This window comes from Camellia sinensis, chromosome 1 (assembly GCF_055761805.1).
Source record: "Camellia sinensis isolate YWXY chromosome 1, ASM5576180v1, whole genome shotgun sequence".
NCBI classification, from domain to species: Eukaryota; Viridiplantae; Streptophyta; class Magnoliopsida; order Ericales; family Theaceae; genus Camellia; species Camellia sinensis.
This window is the reverse complement of record NC_138961.1, coordinates 22,616,978-22,638,077: the sequence shown is the minus strand read 5'-3', so window position 1 is coordinate 22,638,077 and position 21,100 is coordinate 22,616,978. Positions and strand designations below refer to the sequence as shown.

Below are 21,100 nucleotides of genomic sequence, written 5' to 3'. Positions count from 1 at the left end.
AGAATTTAAATTTTAAAATAAAGAAGGAAAAAATGAATTGTTTTACTCATATAAAGTGAATATTATACTCTCATTTAATATTATAGCGTTGTGCATGTTTCAATTTAATATAATTTAAATTTTAAAACAAAATTTTTAATTTTTAATTAATTAATTTTTGTGTAAGTTGATTGGTCTTTTGACTTGATCAATTAGGCTGAATCATTCTTTATTTGACTGATTTGTTGGTTTTATCGCGATTTTAGAAGTTTTATTTTAGTAGTTTTATCAAAATATATTGATTACATTTGTTTGATTCGAAAAAAACTAAATATTGATCTGATTAAAAATTGAACGACTGAAATTGTTTGATTAGAAATGAACATCCCGTCCAAATAATTATAAGTTTTTATTTTATAATCTCACATCGAAAAAAGAAGGAAAAAATGAGTTGTTTTATTAATTTAAAGTGAACCTTAATATTGTAGTATTCTACATGCTTTAATTGAAGCCAGTTTAAATTCTAAAATTTAAATATCATTTAAAATTTTTAATTAATTAATTTTTGTATAAGTTGGTTGGTCATTTAATCTAATCGATTAGGCTAAACTGTTTTCAGTGAAGAACATTGTGAGAGTTTCAATATCTCATACTAATTGTCTTGATTTTCTTAATTTTAAACAATTAAGAAAATTTCATTAAGCTAGCTCATTAGTGTATGATTTATTTGATAATCCCACATCGGGAGAAGAAGGAAAAAATAAATTGTTTTATTCTTATAAAGTGAATCTTATTATCTTATTTAATATTCTAGTGTTGTGTATGTTTCAATTTAATATAATTTAAATTTTAAAATAAAATTTAAAAGTTTTAATTAATTAATTTTTATATAAGTTGGTTGGTTTTTTGACCTAACCGATTACTAAATCATTTTTTATTTGACTAATTCGTTGGTTTAACCACGATTTTAGCAGTTTTATTAAACTACAGTGGTTAGATTTGTTTGATTCAAAATAAACAAAAGAATTAGTTGATTAAAGATTGAACGATTGAGATTGCTTGATTAGAAATAAATTTCCTATCCAAATAATTGTAAACTTTTATTTTATAATCCCACATCGAAAAAAGAAAAAAAAAAGTGAATTGTTTTGCTTATATAAAGTGAACCTTAATATTGTAAGGTTGTGAATGTTTCAATTTAAGCCAGTTTTAATTTTAAAATTAAAATATCATTTAAAAGTTTTATATAATTAATTTTTGTGTAAGTTGGTTGGTCATTTGACCTAACCAATTAACCTGAATAGTTTTTGGTTTGACTAATTAATTGGTTTAACCGCAATTTTTCATACTGATTTTCTTAATTTTAAATAATTAAAAAAATTTCCATTTACTAGCTTTTATTTAACCATATAAAAATAAAATTCTAATTAGTTTATAATTTATTTTATAATCCCACATGGAAAAATAAAAAAAGTGAATTGTTTCACTTATATAAATTATACTCTCATTTAATATTGTAGTGCTTTGCATGGTTCAATTCAAGACAGTTTAAATTTTAAAATAAAACTCTAATTAGTCTATGATATGATTTATTTTATAAAAAGTGAGTTGTTTTATTTATATAAAGTGAATCTTATACTGTCATTTAATATTGTAATGATGTGCATGTTTCAATTTAAGACAGTTTAAATTTTAAAATAAAATTTAAAATTTTTAATTAGTTAATTTTTGTGTAAGTTGGTTAGTCTTTTGACCTAACTGATTAGGCTAAATCATTTTTTGATTTGATTGATTCGTTGGTTTAACCGTGATTTTAGCAGTTTTATTAAAATACATTAGTTAGCTTTGTTTGATTCGAAATAAATTAAAGATTGACATAATTAAGATTAAATGACTAATATTGTTTGATTCGAAATAAACTTTCCACTCAAGCAATTGTTAAATTTTATTTTACACAATCCCATTTCAGGAAAAAAAGAAGAGTTGTTTCATCATTTATATAAAGTAAACATATCCTCCTATTTAATATTGCAGTGTTATGCATATTTTAGTTGAAAACAATTTAAATTTTAAATAAAATAAAATTTAAAAGTTTCAATTAATTAATTAATTTTTGTGTAAGTTAGTTAAATTTTTAACCGATTTTAACGATTTTATCAATATATGTATATATATATATATATATATATATATATATATGTATATTGTTTTATTTCTAAAATATATGTTTAAGTTTTATGACAAACTTTAATATAGAATAAACTAAAATTAAAAAATTTATAGAATGAAATTTATTTTTATTTTATCATTAATATAATTTATTTTTGTAATTTATTCTATTTTTTTTTCATTTTTTACCAATTATTTTTATTTTATGACATCTATTTGTTATTAAACTTAAAATATACAATTAATAACATAATAACTATAATATATGTATATATATTTTCTAATAAAATGATTAATTCATTCTAAATTATTTTTCTATACTTTTTAAATAAATTTTAATTATTGTTTAATTTTAAAATTATTTTTAATTATTTATTTAATCCATGCATCATACGGTTCATATGCTAGTTTCTATTAATATAAATCAACTTAATAATTTTCTTTTGAAGTATATTAATTTTTATATAGTTTTTCAATTTTTATAGTCTCTATTTACCTTCCAACATAGTCTCCATATCATTGGACAACTATCGCTTTATCAGCCATCTCTGTCAGTCTTATCTAGATATTTAAAGAGCAATTTATCTGCCACATTAAATCGGTACATTATCTCTAATAATCTCATAAAATTTATATCAAATCAAATTTTTTAATAAATAATAACAAAATTAAATTTTTAATTAAATTTGATGAAAAGCTTTTGGGAATAAATTTAGAATTTTTAAAAATGCGTGAATTCAATTTTTTTTTTTACCAAATCAAGCTTTTCGGTAACTTTGATAAAATGCCATTAAAGCATCCTATATCAAATCAAATTTTCAACTAACTTTTTACTTAAATTTGATAAATAAAATAAAAATAAAAATTGAAAGATTGGAATTCCTCTAACACACAAGGCATTACCTCTAAAATGCATTCAATTTTGCCAAAAATATCTTGCCCAGTTATCACCAGCTAAGAATACATGCCTCATCTACCTTTCATTGACTTACAATTATTTGTTTTTATATACATTTACATTGTATTTAATTGATAAATTTGTGAAATAATTTAAAAATAAATAAAATATGAATAAAATATACTTATAATTTTACATTTATTTTTTTAAAATATTTTTTCAAATTCTCAGACCAAACAAGTTAAGGTAAAAGATATTTACCACTCGAGTTTCCGAATATTTCCTAGATTAAAATAAACCTTTTTATGTCCATAATAAAGTATCAAAAATGGGCTGTGTCTCCGGTGACTAAGAAATGAGATTGCGTTTGAATTAATATTTATTATACGAACCCAATTATTTTTTCTTCAAATCTTACAATGTAGATTAAACCCAAATAGAGACCTAGTATTTAAATTTTTATACTTGGGAGAGGAGAGGAGACACATTAAAAACATGACTACTAGTAACTTATTTCGAATTACAAAGAAAAATAAAAATTTATTGCAAAAAAAAAAAAAATTAACATTCTTCCATTCCCCCTAATTAATTAACAATTACCCAATAATTTTTAAAAAAATGCCACTTACGTGCCACCATCTCCCTCTCCGCCACCACCCTTACGCGCCACAATCTCCTCCAGTAGCTTCAACCTCTCCGGCGGCGCGTTCAGCCCTAGTCCTCAACCACTCCACAACCTCCCCAAACACCAACTCCACATTCTCTTCAGGCTCACCAATCAGCTGGTGCCACATCCCCGGATAAACCCTAATCGTCTTGTCCTTGCTCGACGCTCTCCGATACAACTCCTCCGCGCACGCCGGGTCGCACACCACGTCTTCGCCGCCGTGAATTATCAGAAACGGCACCTCCACCTCCTCGAATTTCGATTGCAGCTCCGCGCTCAGCCTCAGAAGCTCACGCGCCGTCGCCGCGCGTGGTCTCGCCTTGCTCCGCCTAGGGCTTGCGAAAGCCAGGCTCCTCTTCCACTCCACCCTGAACGACACGTCCGGTATCGATCCGCGCGTCGGCACCACTTGCCACGTCGGCACCACGGCGGCGACGATCGAGAGAAAATGTTCGAGCGGCCACGGCGGCTTGAACTTGGCGCTGATTCCACACATCGCGCCGTTGAGAATCAGCCCGTCGTACGGGCGGCTCGAGCCGCGGCGAAGAGTGATGAGAAGCGCGATGGCTCCGCCGAGGGACTCGGAGTAGAGAAACGAAGGAAGCGACGGCGCGTGACGAGCACGGAACGAGTCGAAGAAGGAGATACAGTCGTCGACGACAGGGTTGATGTCGGGGATGTGGCAAGAGAGGCCTTCGGAGAAGCCGTGGCCTTGGTGATCGATGGCGCAAGTGGCGAAGCCGGACTTGGCGAAGAGGACGGAGGTGAGCTGAGTGAACCAGCTCGACTCGCCGGTGAAGCCGTGGACGACGGCGACTATTCCGATGATCTTCGTCGGCGGGAGTGGGGTCCACGACTGTGTGAACAGCTTCATTCCTCTGGAATTGGTGATGTACTCGAACGAGTGACTCACTGAGTGGCGAGCGTAGAACTCGTCCGGGGTGAGCGAGCCGAACGGGCTCTTCTCGTTCGCCTCCGCTATTGGGTGCACCATTTTTTATGCTAAAATGCACCGGTAGGACAGGATACAAAGCGGTCTGAACTATCTATGATATCGAATCATATATATATACACAGAGAAGGAGAGAGGGAAATCCAAAGACGTCAATTGGATTTTAGCGAAACGGTTGGGGAAACATTTATTGCTTCCAAAGAGGAGAGAGAGAGAGAGAGAGAGAGAGAGAGGGGTTGTTAAAAATGAATGTTTGGAAAATTGAAAATGTAACCAATGAGAGAGAGGGGGTTAAAGGGGTGGAGAAAAAGGGGATGAATCATTGTTGTTATTTTAATATGTTAAAATTTTTATGTTTAAAAAAATAATTAATTTTTTATAATTAGATATAATATTTATGAAAAAAATGAAATAATTATAAATTTAATATGATATTTTATTTTATTAATTATTTTAACTTATTTTTATCTTTTTATGAATTTTAATCTAAAAAAATTAAGATTCACCAGAACTCCACAATGGAGTTTGGTACATGAGCTAAGCATTCGTTTGGAACATGTATTTAGATCAAGTTTGACATGTCTAGAAAAAGTTAAAAAGTCAAAAAGTTACTTAAAATATTAAAAAATTAACACTATTCACCAAAAGTCAACAATTACGATTGCACAACTCTCAATCCTAATTTTCTCCTACAAACCAATTTTTACAATTTTTTATTACACATTTTTTTATAAAAAGTCAAAAAGTTAACCCAAACATTTATATTTTCTTCCTCAATTTTTTAGTCCAAAAAAATAAAAAATATACTTATTTAGGATACCCCAAACAACCCCTTACTTTGTAACTTTTTGGATATTTAAAATTGGGGTTAAAAAATTTCTTTTAGGATGAATTTTTTAAATTTTTATAACTTTTGTAAAAAAAAATATAATAATTATAGTTTGAATATTATATTTTATTTTATTAACTTTTTAACCTATTTTTCTTTATTTTTTTTACTAAAATAATCCTAAGTGGATATGCCAAACATAGCCTTAGTTGGGACATCTAGGAAAGCTAATCTAGGACCTTGATATATTTTGGTCTTTGATTAAAGTAGTGTATCCATTTAGGTGGGAATGGCATTCCCGAAGTTGGGACATCAAGGAAAGCTAATGTAGGGCCTTGATATAGACATATTTTGGTCCATAATGATAGAAAGCTCCATAAAATATAATTTTTATAATTTTTAAAATGATTTAAAATATTTATGTCACTGTCAAAGATAGAAAAAAATAAATTCAAACATATCAATGGTTAATATATAAGTGAGGGCCGTGAGAATTCTCTTTTGTGAGAGTCCAAACATTTTCCTATTTTGGTCTCTAATTTAAGTAGTGGACTCATTTAGGTGAAAATGTTGGTTTGGAAAGTGTTAAATAAATATATTTTTTAATTTTTTATTAAAAAAATATGAAAAAAATAAAGAAATAATATGATTAATAAAAGATAAAAAAAATGTGTTACAATAACATTTTTCAAACAAGCTCTAAATATAATTGCCCACAAATGGTTAAATAACAGAATCCAAATAAATTAGCAAATATTTTACACTGCAAGTGAAACCATTTATTTGGGTCGGATTTGGGAACATTTTTTTTGTGTTAAAATAATTAATAAGATAAAATGTGACATCATATATATCAATCAATCAATCAATTTTTTAAAATATAACAGGCCACAAGTGGTTAAATAAAAGAATTCAAATAAATTACAAAATATTTTACACCGTAAGTGAAAACATTGATTTGGGTAAGATTTGATAATATATATTTTTGGTTAAAATAGTTAATAAAAATTAAAAAAAATTAAAATTAAAATAGTTAGTGAGATAAAATATTACATTGTACAAATCAATTTTTTTTTTCTTCTTACAACCATCTATTCAATTAAAAAAATTCACAAATCATCTTTAACATAACTCTTTTTAATCTCATAAAATAATGAAAAAATTAACTTAATAAGTAGTCAAGTTCTCAAAAGAGACCTTGATGTGATACGTTAATATCATGTGGGGCTAAGTATTTTAAAGGAACAATTACTTGAAAGTGTAGCAGAGAAAAAAATTATAATATTAATTATTAATATTTATAATAGTTTTTATTTTTTGATAAATATATGTTTTTGCTCACAAAATGAGAGAGGAAGGGCCGTTGGAGGTGGACGAACTAACCCGTTTCTTGCTTTTATCGTGACCATTAATATATATATATATATATATATTGTTTTTCACTCCTTATTTTTTATTTTTTTTTATTGACAAATTGTAACTGTCAAATTTCATTATTCTTAGTTCAAAAAAAATTTCCATTATTCTTGCTAGAAAAAATTTTAATTTTTTTTTTAATTTTTACTCTTGCTTGACAAAAATTTTTTAATATTTTTTTATCTTTAGTAAACAAATTAATTTGTATTATTTTTTTTCAAGTCCTTTTAGCATAGAAGATTTTAAAACTAATATTTGGTTTTAAAAATATCCAAAACAAATTCACTTAAAAAAAAAAAACTCAACTATTTTTTTAATCTTTAATCTGTTTTAATGTCTTCTACTAATATAAAAGTGATAAGTTTTGAAACATTTAAAAAAAAAATAAATTCATTGAAGACTTTAAAAAAACTTAACCAAAAAAAAAAAAAATGGTAAATCAGCCTTCAATATTCATTAAAGTCTAACGCCTCTTTGGTTCAAAATAAAAACCAAAATTTTAATTCTATTCTAATTTTATAAGCCTTTAGTCTAAAAACTCTAAAAAGATAAAGAAAAAATAATATTGATTGAAAAATTAAATAAAGACAAGAACATTGATTAAGCGAGTTCAAAAAATAAAAATAAAAATAAAAATGATTCCAAAGTAAGACTGACAATGGCAATTTGGATTAGATTGTTCAATTTGCATTGCTCATCAAAGAAAATAAAAATAAAAATACACTCATATCATATCTAAATCCTATTTAATTGCATTACAACTGTGTTTGAAATTTGAATAGAATGAATATCACAAATTCATGAATTTATTACCAATAAGATCCATGTGTTAAAAATTCTTTTATGGAAAAATATAAATTTTTAAATAATATTAACATATTTACTTATGTTATTCTTAAATTGTTCGTATGTGATGTGGAAATGAGATCTTCTCATAATGTGACAAATCGGAAAGTTAATAACAAGTCACGTTTCATTCTCATAAACAAATCTCAACAACAGAATAAAAATTGATTAGATAAAATTCCTAATTCGCTTCTCCCTTTTTCAAATCCAAACACGGCGATTCCGAACGAAATTTGTTGTCATCCCTCCTAAATCAAATCCATCAATATGCTTAGTATTTAAAACATAAAATAAAAGGTAAAATAGTAATGGATCCAACTTGTCTCTTGTTTGAGATCAAAAGTGGACCATTTAGTTCGATTCATGGGCTCATTTTGAGCCCTGTTTCGATAATCCGAATCATTCAATATGTAGAATTTATTGAGTACTATATCTTTGTAAAAAATTATTTTGATCGGATATCGATAGCTATTTGATTAGTTCAGATTTCTGTTAACCGTTTATTTTTTCACCGTCCTTTTTTTTAATACAAATTTGATCCGATCTAATAGTTATTGATATCCGATCAACGTGATTTTTAACAAAGATATAGTACCCGACGAGTTCTACACATTGAATGGTTCGAATTATAGAAATGAGACCAAAAAATGAACCCATGGGCCGAACTGAATGGTCCAAAGTTGGTCTCAAACATGAGACAAGCTGGACCATAGTAATATTATCAATGTAAAAAAAAATTAGGAAATATATCTGGCCAATTAATATGAATAATGGAAAACGACCCTATCTTATAATATAAAATCTTAAAATGGTAAAACATTAATATTACCAATAAAAAAATTAGGAAACATATCTCAAGGTCTAAGTATCCTATTAAAGCCCATAAAAAATACATAAATAAATAAAAAACAAGAAGAAGAAGAAAGAAGTATCCTATTAAAGAGGTTGTTTTGCCATTTTAATTTGATTGAGATATAATTTAGCCCTCATTTGTCAATTATATATTTTAATCAAAAAATTAAAAAGTAATCATAAATTATCATATTATTCTCTCTCTTTTTTTACATATCTTTTTATAAAAAAGTCACAAAGTTATTAAAATAACTTGTTTCCAAACGAGCCCTTAATATTTGCCCATTTTTATTTTGGAAAAATTAGTGAAACATCTCCCTCTAACTTTGTATAGTAGGTGAGGTCCAAGATGCTATTAGCTGAGGTCCCTCAACATTTTTATAAAGAAAATTTGACTCAGAGAAATTTCAAAGTTTTTTTTGGTATGATCATTTAGAAATTTCAAAATTTCTCAGTGAAAATTAATTTTTTTGCGTCGGGACGAAACTTTTTTGCGTCGGACAAAATTTTTCTAAGCTAATTTTTTTCAATGAAAATGTTAAGGACCTTAATTATTATGAAAATATTATATATCATGTATCTTATAAAATCTTAATATTAGAGATTTTAAAAAAAATCCCCTTTTATTTATTTGTAAAAATAATTTTGATTATTAATTTGTTTTTAAACGCATAATTGTGAAAGTGGAACCCAAGATATCTAATACTTTATTTTGATTTATGATTTCTTTTATATATATTTGTAATATATAGTAGTGTTTTGAAAAGATGGTAAAAAATTAATTTTTTATTATTTTTTTAAATTTTTTTGATTATTTTATGTGAAAGATAATGTAATTCAAAATAAATAAAAAAATGACTTTTAACCTTTTTTTTTTTTTTTTTTTTTTTTAATATATATATAGTGTGTTCACAAAACATCCCTATGTAAAGATGTAATAAGTTGAACACCTGAATTGTCCATCTCTTAGGCTGCCACGCGGCATAATAAGACAAATTTAGTTAACTCCAAAACACCGCAAAGGGGAGGGAGGTCCACTGGAGATGAATCACATCAATTCATGTACGAGAAGATTAGCCATAACATGAACAGTAAACAGAACCAGTTTTTGCTGATGAAAAAAAAAACAAAAAACAGAACTATTTTTTTTTGGGTTTTTTGTTAATAACACTAGAATTTTTCAAGAGCTACACAGAGAGTAGCCGAATTCCACAATTTTGCATGTACAAAGCAAATTCCATGTGCAGAAGTCCTCTCTCCCAAATGCAGTGCTTTCAGTTTCCTTCTTTGTCAACACAGGCTGAAAAAGTTGAACCAAATTTCATAAACAATCCAATTATTAGTGGCGGCGGCAACGGCGGCAACAGCAACGGGTGGTAACACGGTGGTGATAATGACGGTGATAGTGACAATAATAATAGCATGGATGGTAGCACAATTTTGTAAGGCTTCAATCCGAATTTTGTTTTTTTGCTTTTAAAATTGATTTTTTTTTTTGGGGGGGGGGGAAATAGGCTTATTTTCATTAATCACATTAAATGTTTTTCGTTAATTTTAATTTTTTTTATGTCATAAAGTGCATAAATTATCTTTTAAAAAATATTTTTCACCCCAATTCCAATAAGTTAGAAAAGGGTTTTGAAATCAATAAATCTTTGTGCCAAAAAAAATCAGGTCTAGATTTTTTCTAAGGATATGTTCCGATCATGAATTTAGGTAAAAATTTAAAAAAGAAAAAGAAAAATATGTAAATATAAATAAAATATAATATATATATATATATATATTCTTTTTGAAATCACCATTTAAATTTATAATTGAAATACAACCTAAAAAAATAACCAATAAATCCTATTTTACTCTTAAAATCACTATTAAGTTCTATCACTTTTCAATATGAACAACTAAATCATATTTTTCATAAAACATCCTCAACAAGTTCATTATTCCATAAGGGTGTATGCTATCCCAATTTCACCCCTCATTTAATATGAACAATAATTTCATAATTATTTTTAATCTAAGCACAATTATATTTTTTTAATTGTAAAAATTATGATATTTTATTAAAATATTATAAACCACAATGAAAAAATTATTGATAAGTTTGATTTTGTTTAAAAAATTACTATTGAATTCTATCAAATTTTAATATTGACAAACAAGTTATATTTCCTTTTTTATTTTATAAATTCTTATAAAAAAAAGTTCAATTATTCATAATAGCATATTTTATTTTTATTTTAACTTTCATTAAAATATGAACCAAAAATTCATAAATAATTGTAATTTATGTAAAATTTTATAATAATAATATTTTAAATTGTTGAATTAAATTAATTTTCATAAACATAAAAGATATGTATAAGATTCATCACTCATCTCATACATTGATAAATATATTAATTTTTCATAGTATTATTTTCATAACTCTTTGGAAGTTTAATAGAATGGAGCCTTTTTAAATTGTTTATACAAATAAAATTCATAAATGGAAATAATAAAAAATAACGCATTTTATATTAAAGTTGTTTCGATCCAACTGTTACTTATATTTTTAATATAATATTAATATTTTATTCAATTAATTTTTTTAATTTTAATTAAGTTAAAATTATTGTTCATATTAAATAAGGGGTAAAATTGAGATAGCATACACCATTATGAAAGAATGAACTTGTTGAGAATATTTTATGACAAATAAAATTTAGTTGTCTATATTCAAACTTGATAGGACTTAATAGTAATTTTAATAACAAAATATAACTTATTAGTTAGCACCTATCTAATTTCTTTAGACTTCCCTTTGAACCCCCATTTTAAACCCTAAATTTTAATAAGATGTCTTTGAAGACTCTACTTAATACCAATTTTACCCATATTCATAATATCACATTGTCACGGTGAACAACAGTATCTTAGTCTAAAATCTCGTCAGAAATCTCTTCGACAGTCTCTTTCTTCTTCTCTTAGGTAACTTCAAACTCCCCATCACATATTATTACTTTTTGTTTATTTTGGAGTAAAACCCTTGATACAGGGGATTTTAGAAGAAAAAAACCTTAGAAAAAACAGAAATATAATGAAAATCCTAGAAAATGGAACTATTTGGTATTCTAGTGCCGAACAAAATGTTTATGCTCAGCACTGTATTACTGAACAGAACCTTAACAGTCGACAAACCAATACTAAACCGAAAAACGACCCAGAATTGTAAATGCAAGATAGATAAATTTACCAATGCAACGCCAACCTCAACAGAATTATTGTCATCGTTCTCTATTACTCTATAAGTATTAACAAATGATGAACATGACCATAAATGTAGAAACTCGGAGTCTGTAATAGGATTGTTTGCAACGTTAACTAAATTGGAATACCGACCACATTTGAAACCACTGAACAAAATGTCAACTGATTAGGTAGTTTCAAATATTTTTCATTGAAGATGAATACGCAGGTTTTGGATGGTGATGAAGAAGAATACGATTAAGGTTTAGATTGGTAAGGAGTATAAATGGGGATGGAGGTAGGTGTTCAATATAGTGTCATTCTAATTGTTTTCATTTGGTGGTTGAGTGTTCTATTAAAAGTTGTTTTTTAATGTAATTTTACTTCATGATATAATTGTAATATAAAAAAAGAAGAAGTGAGAATTAGGAGGTCCAAAGAAATTAGGTATGTGCTAATAGCAGTACTCGATTCAAATTTAATTATTATGTTGCGATACTCATCAATCACTCAGATAACCATAGCAATATATACGTACTTAAAAGTCTACTTTTCAGGTGCATTTTTTTAGATTCAGTGATGTGTCAAGAAAAAAGACGGTCATTCATCGAGCCAGGCTAGGTTGGGTTTGGGCTGGCACAGTCTAATAAGGGACTTTGTGTCTGTCCAAGTTCGCCCAGCCCGAACATGGGGCCTATATAATCATCTCAAACCCAGCCCTAATATAGATTATAATTTCCAAACCCATCCATTGGGTCACATGCATAAACTATTAAAAAAAAATTTAAAAAATAGACATTATAGTTAGGGCTGGGCATAGGGTTATCTGACCCGCACAACCCGCCATACCCGAACCGAATCGTACATGTATGGGCGGTTTCACAAATTGAATAGGGTAGGGTGCGGTTTGAAATATATAAGATTTTCGGGTTACGGGTGGGTTGCGGTTTGGAACCGCACCCGCCACAACCCGCGCCGCACTTAGCCAAATATAATTTTTTTTTTTTTGAAAAAAAAAACATGGACCGTTCGTTCATTATCTAGATCTATCTATTCTATCCTATCTATTTCACATTGTTCAGATTACTCCCCATTGTCTCAATGTAAGCTTGTTCCTTTCTTTTGCTATGTTCACCAATTGATAATTGGATGTTTCCACTATTGTGATAGTACACCCAGTTTGATTGCATAAAAAATTGAAAGAAAGGGAATAAATAAGGTTCAAAAATGGGATTTTGTTGTTTTTAATTTTATAAGTTTTAATTCATTAATTATTAATGTTGGAACATTTTAGAAAATTAAAAGAAAATGACTCGAAATAAATATTTACAAAATGGGGAAAAAAATTCAAAAGTTAATTTTTAAAGAAAAAAATCTAAATCGCAAACCGCCCGCAACCGTCCGCACATCCGCAAACCCTATCCGCACAAACCACAAACCGCACTACGGGCGGTTGCAGTTTGACTTTTTCACAAACCGCATAGGTGCGGGCGGGTCAAAACCGAACCGCAAACCACACAAAACCAATACGCGAATACCCCTAATTATAGTACCTATTATTTTTTCATAAATAAACAAAGGACTATCGAGTAACTAACAGTTAAATATTCAATACCATATTAATTAAAATATTATAAAGTTTTTTTAAACCAAACACATCCATATAATTCTATAAGCTTAAAGTTTTTAGAACCGAACTATTTATAGTACATCAAACTAAAAAACAAATCCATAGTTTAAATTTCAAATTTCTTCCTCTGTTTCATTATCTTCTGAAGAACTAGAATCATTGTTAACCATTGTTTCCGATAATACTAAGGCTTCGTTTGGCAAGTGCCCCTTTTAGTCAAAAAGTAAAAAAATTACTAAAAAAACTAAAAAGCCAACAACTTATACCAAAAAGTCAAAGATTCCCTTTTCTCTCTACTTTTTGTACATCTTTTCGTAAAAAGTAAAAAAGTCATCCCAAACAGACTAATTTTTTTTACATCACATTTTAGCCAAAAAGTCAAAAAGTTATTAAAAAAGTCTATTCCCAAACAAGGCCTAAGTTTCCTACATTATCAAGAAATAAATTATTAACATAAAATAAAAAACAAATTATACAATTATACAATTAAAAGAGTATATATATTTTTAATATATTATATAAATTAATTTATTTATTAAATTAAATATGTAGCGGACTGGGTTGGGTTGGGTTGGGTTGGGTCGGCTCGAGCTGAGCCATAAGTACAATTTTCAAATCCAGCTCATTTATTAATCAGGTTGAAAATATGAACCCAACCTAGTTCTATGGGCTAAAATTATATTCTGAGGGCCTAAAAAAGTAAGGCTGACCTGGACAAGCTAGCAGTTGATGCCCAACCTTAGTCAAGAAGATGATTAATTGATAATTAAATCAACTATCATCTTCTAAAATATATCACTAGATCTACAAAGTATGCCTAAGACATGGGGTATTGTTGTGCCCCTTTGTGGAATATTGTTCTGAATGTTTTTCGATGATCTGAATTGTTCATTGTAAGATTCGTCAAGAATATTATCCATATAAAAAGTAAGGTTAATCAGATAATCTTAACCTCATGGTTGAATCCTAATTATTTTTAAAAATTTATAAAAATTTGTTAACCGTTAACTTTTATAAAAATATATATATATTTGTTATAAGGTTATAAATATCTAATTAATTTAATTTTTTATATAAATGATCTTCTTCGTGAATCTTATAATAACGATTCACCATTCAGATTATTAAAAAGACATTGAACCACACTCCACAAGGGGAGCCTCTATTTGTACACATTCAATCCTCTATTTCCATATCCTTCTTAATTCACACACCTAAAAAAATAAGAAATAAAATATTTACTCATTACACACATTTTTATTCCAATTATATCGCCATAAACATAACTTTCCAACCCTCCCAATCCACACACCTTCCAGACCGGCGACCACCTCGCCGGCAACCACCATCGTTACCACTTCTCTTCCAGTCGCCATTCCCACCCCTTCCTCCACTCACCGACGACACTACCGTGACACCCACCCCATCCCCCCTCTCTCTCTCTCTCTCATCTCAGTCGCGAAAATGGGGCTTCAGATCTAGGTTCTCCTCTGTGTGTGTGTGTGTTTTTGCAGAATTGAGGGTCGTGAAAGGGTGGAAGCTGCTGCAGCGACGGCGGTGGTGTTATGTCCCGAAGTGAGGGGTTACGAGAGTGGTGGGGAGGGTGAGTAAGCGACGAACGATGGGGTGGGGTGGGATTTCAATTCGAGAAGAGGGAGGCTGAAGGGAGGAAGGAGAGCGACGGATTGAGGAAGGAGATGACCGGAGAGGGAGGCACTCTGTTGGGCATTAAGGTTAGGATTAGGGTTTTAGTTGAAGAAGAAAGGAATATTTAGATAATTTTATTTTAGATAAAAATGTAATAAAAACAATATCATTAAAGTGTGTGAGGAAGGGGAAAGTGGGGTGTGCAAATAGAGGCTCCCCTCCACTGGAGAGCACAGCAGGATCCCAAATCCGTGTGAATGTCGTTTGGGCGTGAAGAGCAATGTGTATAAATAATGAAATGAGAAGGGGATACCTCCAAAGCAGAAACAACAGTAACAGCAAGAGAGGATCATGAGAAGCTCTTGGCACAAAAGCAAAGCCCCACCGCCACCACCAGCACGATTCTCCATCTCCAAATCAACAACAATATCTCTCTCTCTCTCTCTTTCTCTCTCTCTTTGATTATTAGTTTCATCTAAGAGTTTCTTCTCAATTACGGAGGCGGTGTTCTTCTTCTTCTGGCTGTTCATTCTGTGGAGATTCAACTCCAGTTTCTCCAGGTATGCTACCTTGAACGATTCCCTGATCTTCATCGATGGCCATATATGCATATCTCTCTCTCTCTATGTATGTATATGTATCTATGTGTGTATATTAAATGTATAGACTCACACAATGATCGTTCATTCAAGGTTTTGACCAACTGTAAAATGAAAATGAAAGTGAAATTGAAAATGAAAATGAAATTGAAATTGAAATTGATGAATGGGCAACGAACAGGGTTTTAGATTAGTAGTAGTTACGGAGTCACTATAACATGATAAAATTTAACAGATTAGAAATTGGATTTCGCAGCGACGACAAACATTGCAATTTCGCAGCGACGACAAACATTGGAATTTCGCAGAACTTTCATCCTCTAATTACCATTTTGTTTCTGGAAAAATATACCCACACCCACAAAAAAAAAAAAAAAAAAAAAAAAAAAAAAAACCCACAACAGGCGACAGGTAACACATTCATATGGTACACGTTAAATATTTGCTTATTTGAAATTTTTATTACAAAGTAAAAGTAGCATAAATTTTGTGTCTTTTTTGATCGGGGATTTGGGGAGGGATTTGGAAAAGGAAATGAAAATGATAGGTGAAATTTGAATAAAACGTGCTTATATTTCACATAATTTCACACACCTTTTTCCTTTTTCTTTTCAAATTCCTCCCCAAATCTCCAACCAAACACAACATTAATTAAGGTGCACATCATAAATTTATCCTAAAAACTTTAAACAATCCACTATTTAACTCGACTTGGTTAGCTCATAATTTCAAGCATCTCCCTGCCTAATAATACATAGAATACATACAACAATAGTTTTACATAACTCATCTATGAAAGAGCCCTGATGTCTCTATTTACAATATCTCAATCCTAGAATTAGTACATACATTGCTCATTTCAAAGTACCGATGTGAAAAGAAAAAAAAAAAAAAAAAAACTGAAATATCCCACTCATACCCTTTAGTTTCCAGAGGATAAGAAGCAAGATGAGAGTAGCTTAGCCTGCAGTTCTCATTCTGCACAGACTAACTGAGCTGCTGTGCTTCCCACTTCACCTTCTTCCTCTGTGCTGATGCTGAAACATGTTTCAACCCAACCCTTCTGCCCCCATTCCAAAGCCTACTCTTCAAAGCATATATATACTCAGATATGTGTATCTGTACATTGCTATTAGTCTCTCATCTAGAACTTGACATGTCAACAAACTCTGCCAAAGTTAATTAGCATCATTACCCAAATTAGGTGCTTTTCTTTTACCAGGTTTGCTCTCAGATCTCCAATGCTGCAAATGTGTCCAAAATGTGAGCATCTAAGGCTTAAAACAAATTATGATATGGTTGAACACCTGATAATATATTGCAAACCTTACTACCAAAAATAAAGAAAACTTAACTACAAACCAAAGCCTACAACTTTCAAAATCACTAAAACGCATACAAAGCTCGCTTACAAGCAAACAATTGGCCTATTTGGTGCATCTTCTTGCATGTAGAAAGTTGATAATAAAAAATTAGAAGCTAAAAGCATTCCTCCTCCAACTTTTCAACTGCAGCTTTTTGTAAATTATAAGCAAAAGTTGTATCAATTGCTCTGTTACAGACTTTCAAAGTAAATAAAAAAAATATAAGCAGGCCCATAAGCTTCACCAATGCCAGAAAGCCAACGGTAACATAGTGGTTAAGTGGCGAATGATAAACACTGATTTCTTAAGTTCAACTTTCATGGGGTGTCTTCCAAGCTTAGCATTTGCAAGCGATTCAGATTTATTATGCAAGAACGGATCCAAAGGGCTTCACATGAAAGAAAAAGAAAAAAAAAACCTTTGTGGCACAGAAAAAATCATTCACATCATATCAGGTATGGATGATATGGATGTAAGTTTTCCCATGGAATTTGATGAACAGAGCTGTAGGAGAGCAGTGGCTGAGGAGGAGTTGATAGAAGTGAAATGTAAGAGAGGAAGCAGAACAACAATGTAGTGATAGGTGCCATTTTTTATTGCCTTAACAACAGATACTAGTTGTGTTTGTGTATGGTTGATGTATGATGTGAAATTCTCTCTGCTGCTATATATTTATGAGCTTTTATTGTTAGAGCATCTCCAGCAATGATAGTCAAAATAGCTATTCAAAATTTTACTTTACTATTTTAGCTAGTTGGTTTTTTAATATACACTCCAACAGGCTATCTACTTTAACTATCTTTTGTTAAAATATTATTATAATTTAAATATCTTCTATTAAAATATTCTTAAAAACAAAAGTTTGAATTAAAAAAGGATAAAAAAAATTCAGAGCTAGTGCACAGTACCTCGTCTTTCCTAGCGAGGTACTGTAGCAAAATGTTGGTTTGGCTTCACAGTAGCTAGGCTGCTGGAGAAGGAATTTATGATTATTGGCTGGCTATTGTACAATTTTTGGTGAAATGCATAGGCTGCTGGAGATGCTCTTATGAGGAAGTACTAGTAGTTGCCTTTTAGTATTCATAATAATAATGTTGCTTGAGCTTGAAGTTGTTCCATCATTGCTTAGAACTGTTTTTTACTTCTTTTTCTTTTTTCTTTTTCCTTTTTCCTTTTTTTTTTTTTTGACTTTTTTGGTTGCTGTGCCAGCGGAGGCATGCCACATGAACAATGGATAAGGATCAGGAAAATATTTGGGACTCTCTTTGGAGATGATCTCCACCCTTCTAAAGTGATTTTTTTGCTCTTTATGTATGTGTAGGGTCTATTTATATATGTGTAGGGTCTACATCATGAGTGGGTGATTTTTTTGCCCATTATATATGTGTAAGGTCTATTTATATATGTGTAGGGTCTACATCATGAGTGGTTTATATTTGTGAGAGGCTTGTAAGAGTCTTGTGAGAGTGAGGATCTCAATCATTACTCTAACGATCATCAGTTTACTTTGTCCTCATTTGATTTAATTTTTTAAAAATTATTTTCTGTAAATCTTTTATATATATATATATATATATATATATTTTAAGTAAAATTTTAATAAGGAAATGTGTTGATTGGTTTTTTCTTCATAAATATTTTACTTTTTAAATATATTTAAAAAATATTATAAAATGACTAAAATATCAAAAAAGTTCATTAAAAACAAACAAGAAAAACTCAAAAATAATTTTGAATTTCACTTCTTTTTTTTAAAAAAAGAAGCAATTTTCACTTTATTCTTGTGAGTTTACCCCATGCGTGGATGATCTCCTTTATTCAGCACTAAACACACTCAGTCAATTTTACCATTTAAAGTTAACCAATTGTGAAAGTCACACACGCCTATATGGAGAATAAACTAATTTTTTAGATAAAAATATTTTTTCATACATTTTAAATTTACAAAAAAAAAAAAAAACTTCTTTTTATTCGCTAGATTTTTGAGGAAAATTGGTTTTCATCAATTTTGTATTGATGAGTGATTTTCGTCTATGGAAAATTGGTTTAAGCTAAGGATGACTGAGCCCTGAGTGACTCAATATGTGTAAGGCACTATCTATGGGCTGGGCTTTTGGGACTGCAAGCTTAGTCTATTGGTCAGGTGCTTAATCTCATTCATAGGTGCTCCTAGTCGATCCACCTATAAAAATGACAAATTGGAGTCTATGGTACTAATGTTGTTTTTAAGTTTTGGTTATATATATTTTTAACAGAAAATATATAACCAAATTCAATTCTCATTCTGCTCAGACTAACTAATAGCTTCTCTGCCGCCCACTTCACCTCCTCTCCAATGCTGCAAATGTATTCAAAATGTGAGCATCTAAGGTTTAAAACAAATTATGATTTGGTTGAACAACTGAGAATATTGCAATCCTTAATATCAAAAATCAAGAGCACTTAACTACAAACCAAAGCCTACAACTTCCAAAATGACTAAACACATACAAGCAAACAATAGGCCTCTCTGGTGCAACTTCTTGCACGTTGAAAGTTGATAATCAAAAATCAAAAACCAAAAACTAAAAGCATTCCTTCAACATTTCATAATAAGCATTTTTCAGCTTTGTAAAGTTATTTTTGCCTCACAAACTAGAAGCAGAAGTTGTACCAAATACTCCGTTACATACTTCCAAAACAAACAAAAAAAATATAAGCAGGCCCAGAAGCTTCACCAAACAACACCAAAGAATAGGTAGTAACATAGCGGTTAAGTGGCGAAGCATGAACTCTGATATCTAAAGTTCAATTCTCACGGGTGTCTTCCAAGCGATTGATTTGCAAGTATTTGAGATTTATTCTGCAAGAACGGATCCACAGAGCGCTGCCTTGAAAAAAAAAAGGACACTTGTGTGGCACAAGAAAAGTTGTTCACATCATATCAGGTAGGGATGATATGGATGTAAGGTTTCCCATGCATTTTGATGACCAAAGTTGTAGGACAGAAGTGGCTGAGGAGTTGATAGGAAAGAAATGTAAGAGAGGAAGCAGAACAAGAATGTGGAGATAGGTGCCATTTTTTTGTTGCTTAACAAGAGATACTTGTGTTTGTGTGTGTGGTTGATGTATTATGTGAAATTCTCTCTGTTGCTATGTATGTCGTATTTATGGGCTTCTAATGTTCTGAGGAAGTACTACTTGCCTTAAATTTTCATAATAATTTCTCTGTTGCTTCTGCTTGAAGTAGTTCCATCACTGCTTTAGAGCTGTTTTTTTTTTTTTCTTTTTCCTTTTTTCTTTTTGTTTTTTGGTTACCGTGCCAGCAGAGGCATGCTACATGAACAATAGACAACAATCATCAGTTTACTTGTTTGATTTAATTTTTTTTTAAAATGTTTTTTGTACTTAAAATATATATATTTTTTCATATTTTAATTAACTGTTTTTGATTTTTAGATATACTTAAAAAGTAAAATAAAAAATAAGAATAAACATTTTATTCACGAAATTTTTGTGGTTTTCATCAATTTTGATGTGTGATTTTCATCAATGGAAAAATTGGTTTAATCTAAAGGATGATCTGGGCCCTGGGTGACCCCAAATGTGTAGGGGGCGATCTATGGGCTGGGCTTTTGGGTCTGAAAGCTTTGGGTCTATGGGCCAATTAAAAACCAAAGGAAGCCCATCAACTTTGGTCACGTGCTGTATCTCATTCATTGGTGCTCCTAGTGGATCCATCTATTAAATGACATTTTGGAGTCTATGGAATTAATGTGGTTTTAAGTTTTAATTTTATATTTTTAAAACAGAAAACAGAGAATTTTATTAAGAAATTTGCAGATTAAGAACAGAGAGAACTTAACATTTGACATTATTTGCACAAAGTGAATGTCTTAAGTTCAAACGCACTATTGATAAGTAAAATTTTAACTACTAAACCAATGATCCTTCTAATAAGAAGTCATATCCTCTAATAACTAAGTTCTAAATTGAAGTCTTTCTAGCGAGATTAATTATTGTAAACCTTTCAAAACCAACT

At 30.0% G+C, this 21,100-nt stretch overlaps 1 protein-coding gene, 1 long non-coding RNA gene and 1 other non-coding gene across 4 annotated transcripts; 1 reads left to right on the top strand and 2 right to left on the bottom strand.

Annotated features, from left to right (window-relative positions):
• Positions 1–3,472: 3,472 nt before the first annotated feature.
• LOC114285116 (caffeoylshikimate esterase) lies at positions 3,473–4,900 on the bottom strand. The gene has a single exon (XM_028228116.2). It carries the CDS (start codon positions 4,705–4,707, stop codon positions 3,706–3,708), a length of 1,002 nt encoding a protein of 333 aa, XP_028083917.1. The 5' UTR covers positions 4,708–4,900; the 3' UTR covers positions 3,473–3,705.
• Positions 4,901–9,648: 4,748 nt separating this feature from the next.
• Positions 9,649–15,569, bottom strand: LOC114285123 (uncharacterized). The gene is made up of 2 exons (XR_014365871.1): positions 15,430–15,569; positions 9,649–9,908 (listed from the first exon to the last, which is right to left on the bottom strand). It is a non-coding gene; the product is annotated as an uncharacterized LOC114285123 (transcript).
• On the top strand, positions 15,535–18,630 carry LOC145823662 (uncharacterized). 2 transcript variants are annotated; one of them, XR_014365872.1, is made up of 2 exons: positions 15,535–15,676; positions 18,289–18,630. It is a non-coding gene; the product is annotated as an uncharacterized LOC145823662 (long non-coding RNA). The 2 variants fall into 2 exon arrangements; XR_014365873.1 differs by lacking the exon at positions 18,289–18,630 and adding an exon at positions 17,230–17,770 and having other exon boundaries at positions 15,538–15,676.
• The last annotated feature ends 2,470 nt before the right edge of the window (positions 18,631–21,100 follow it).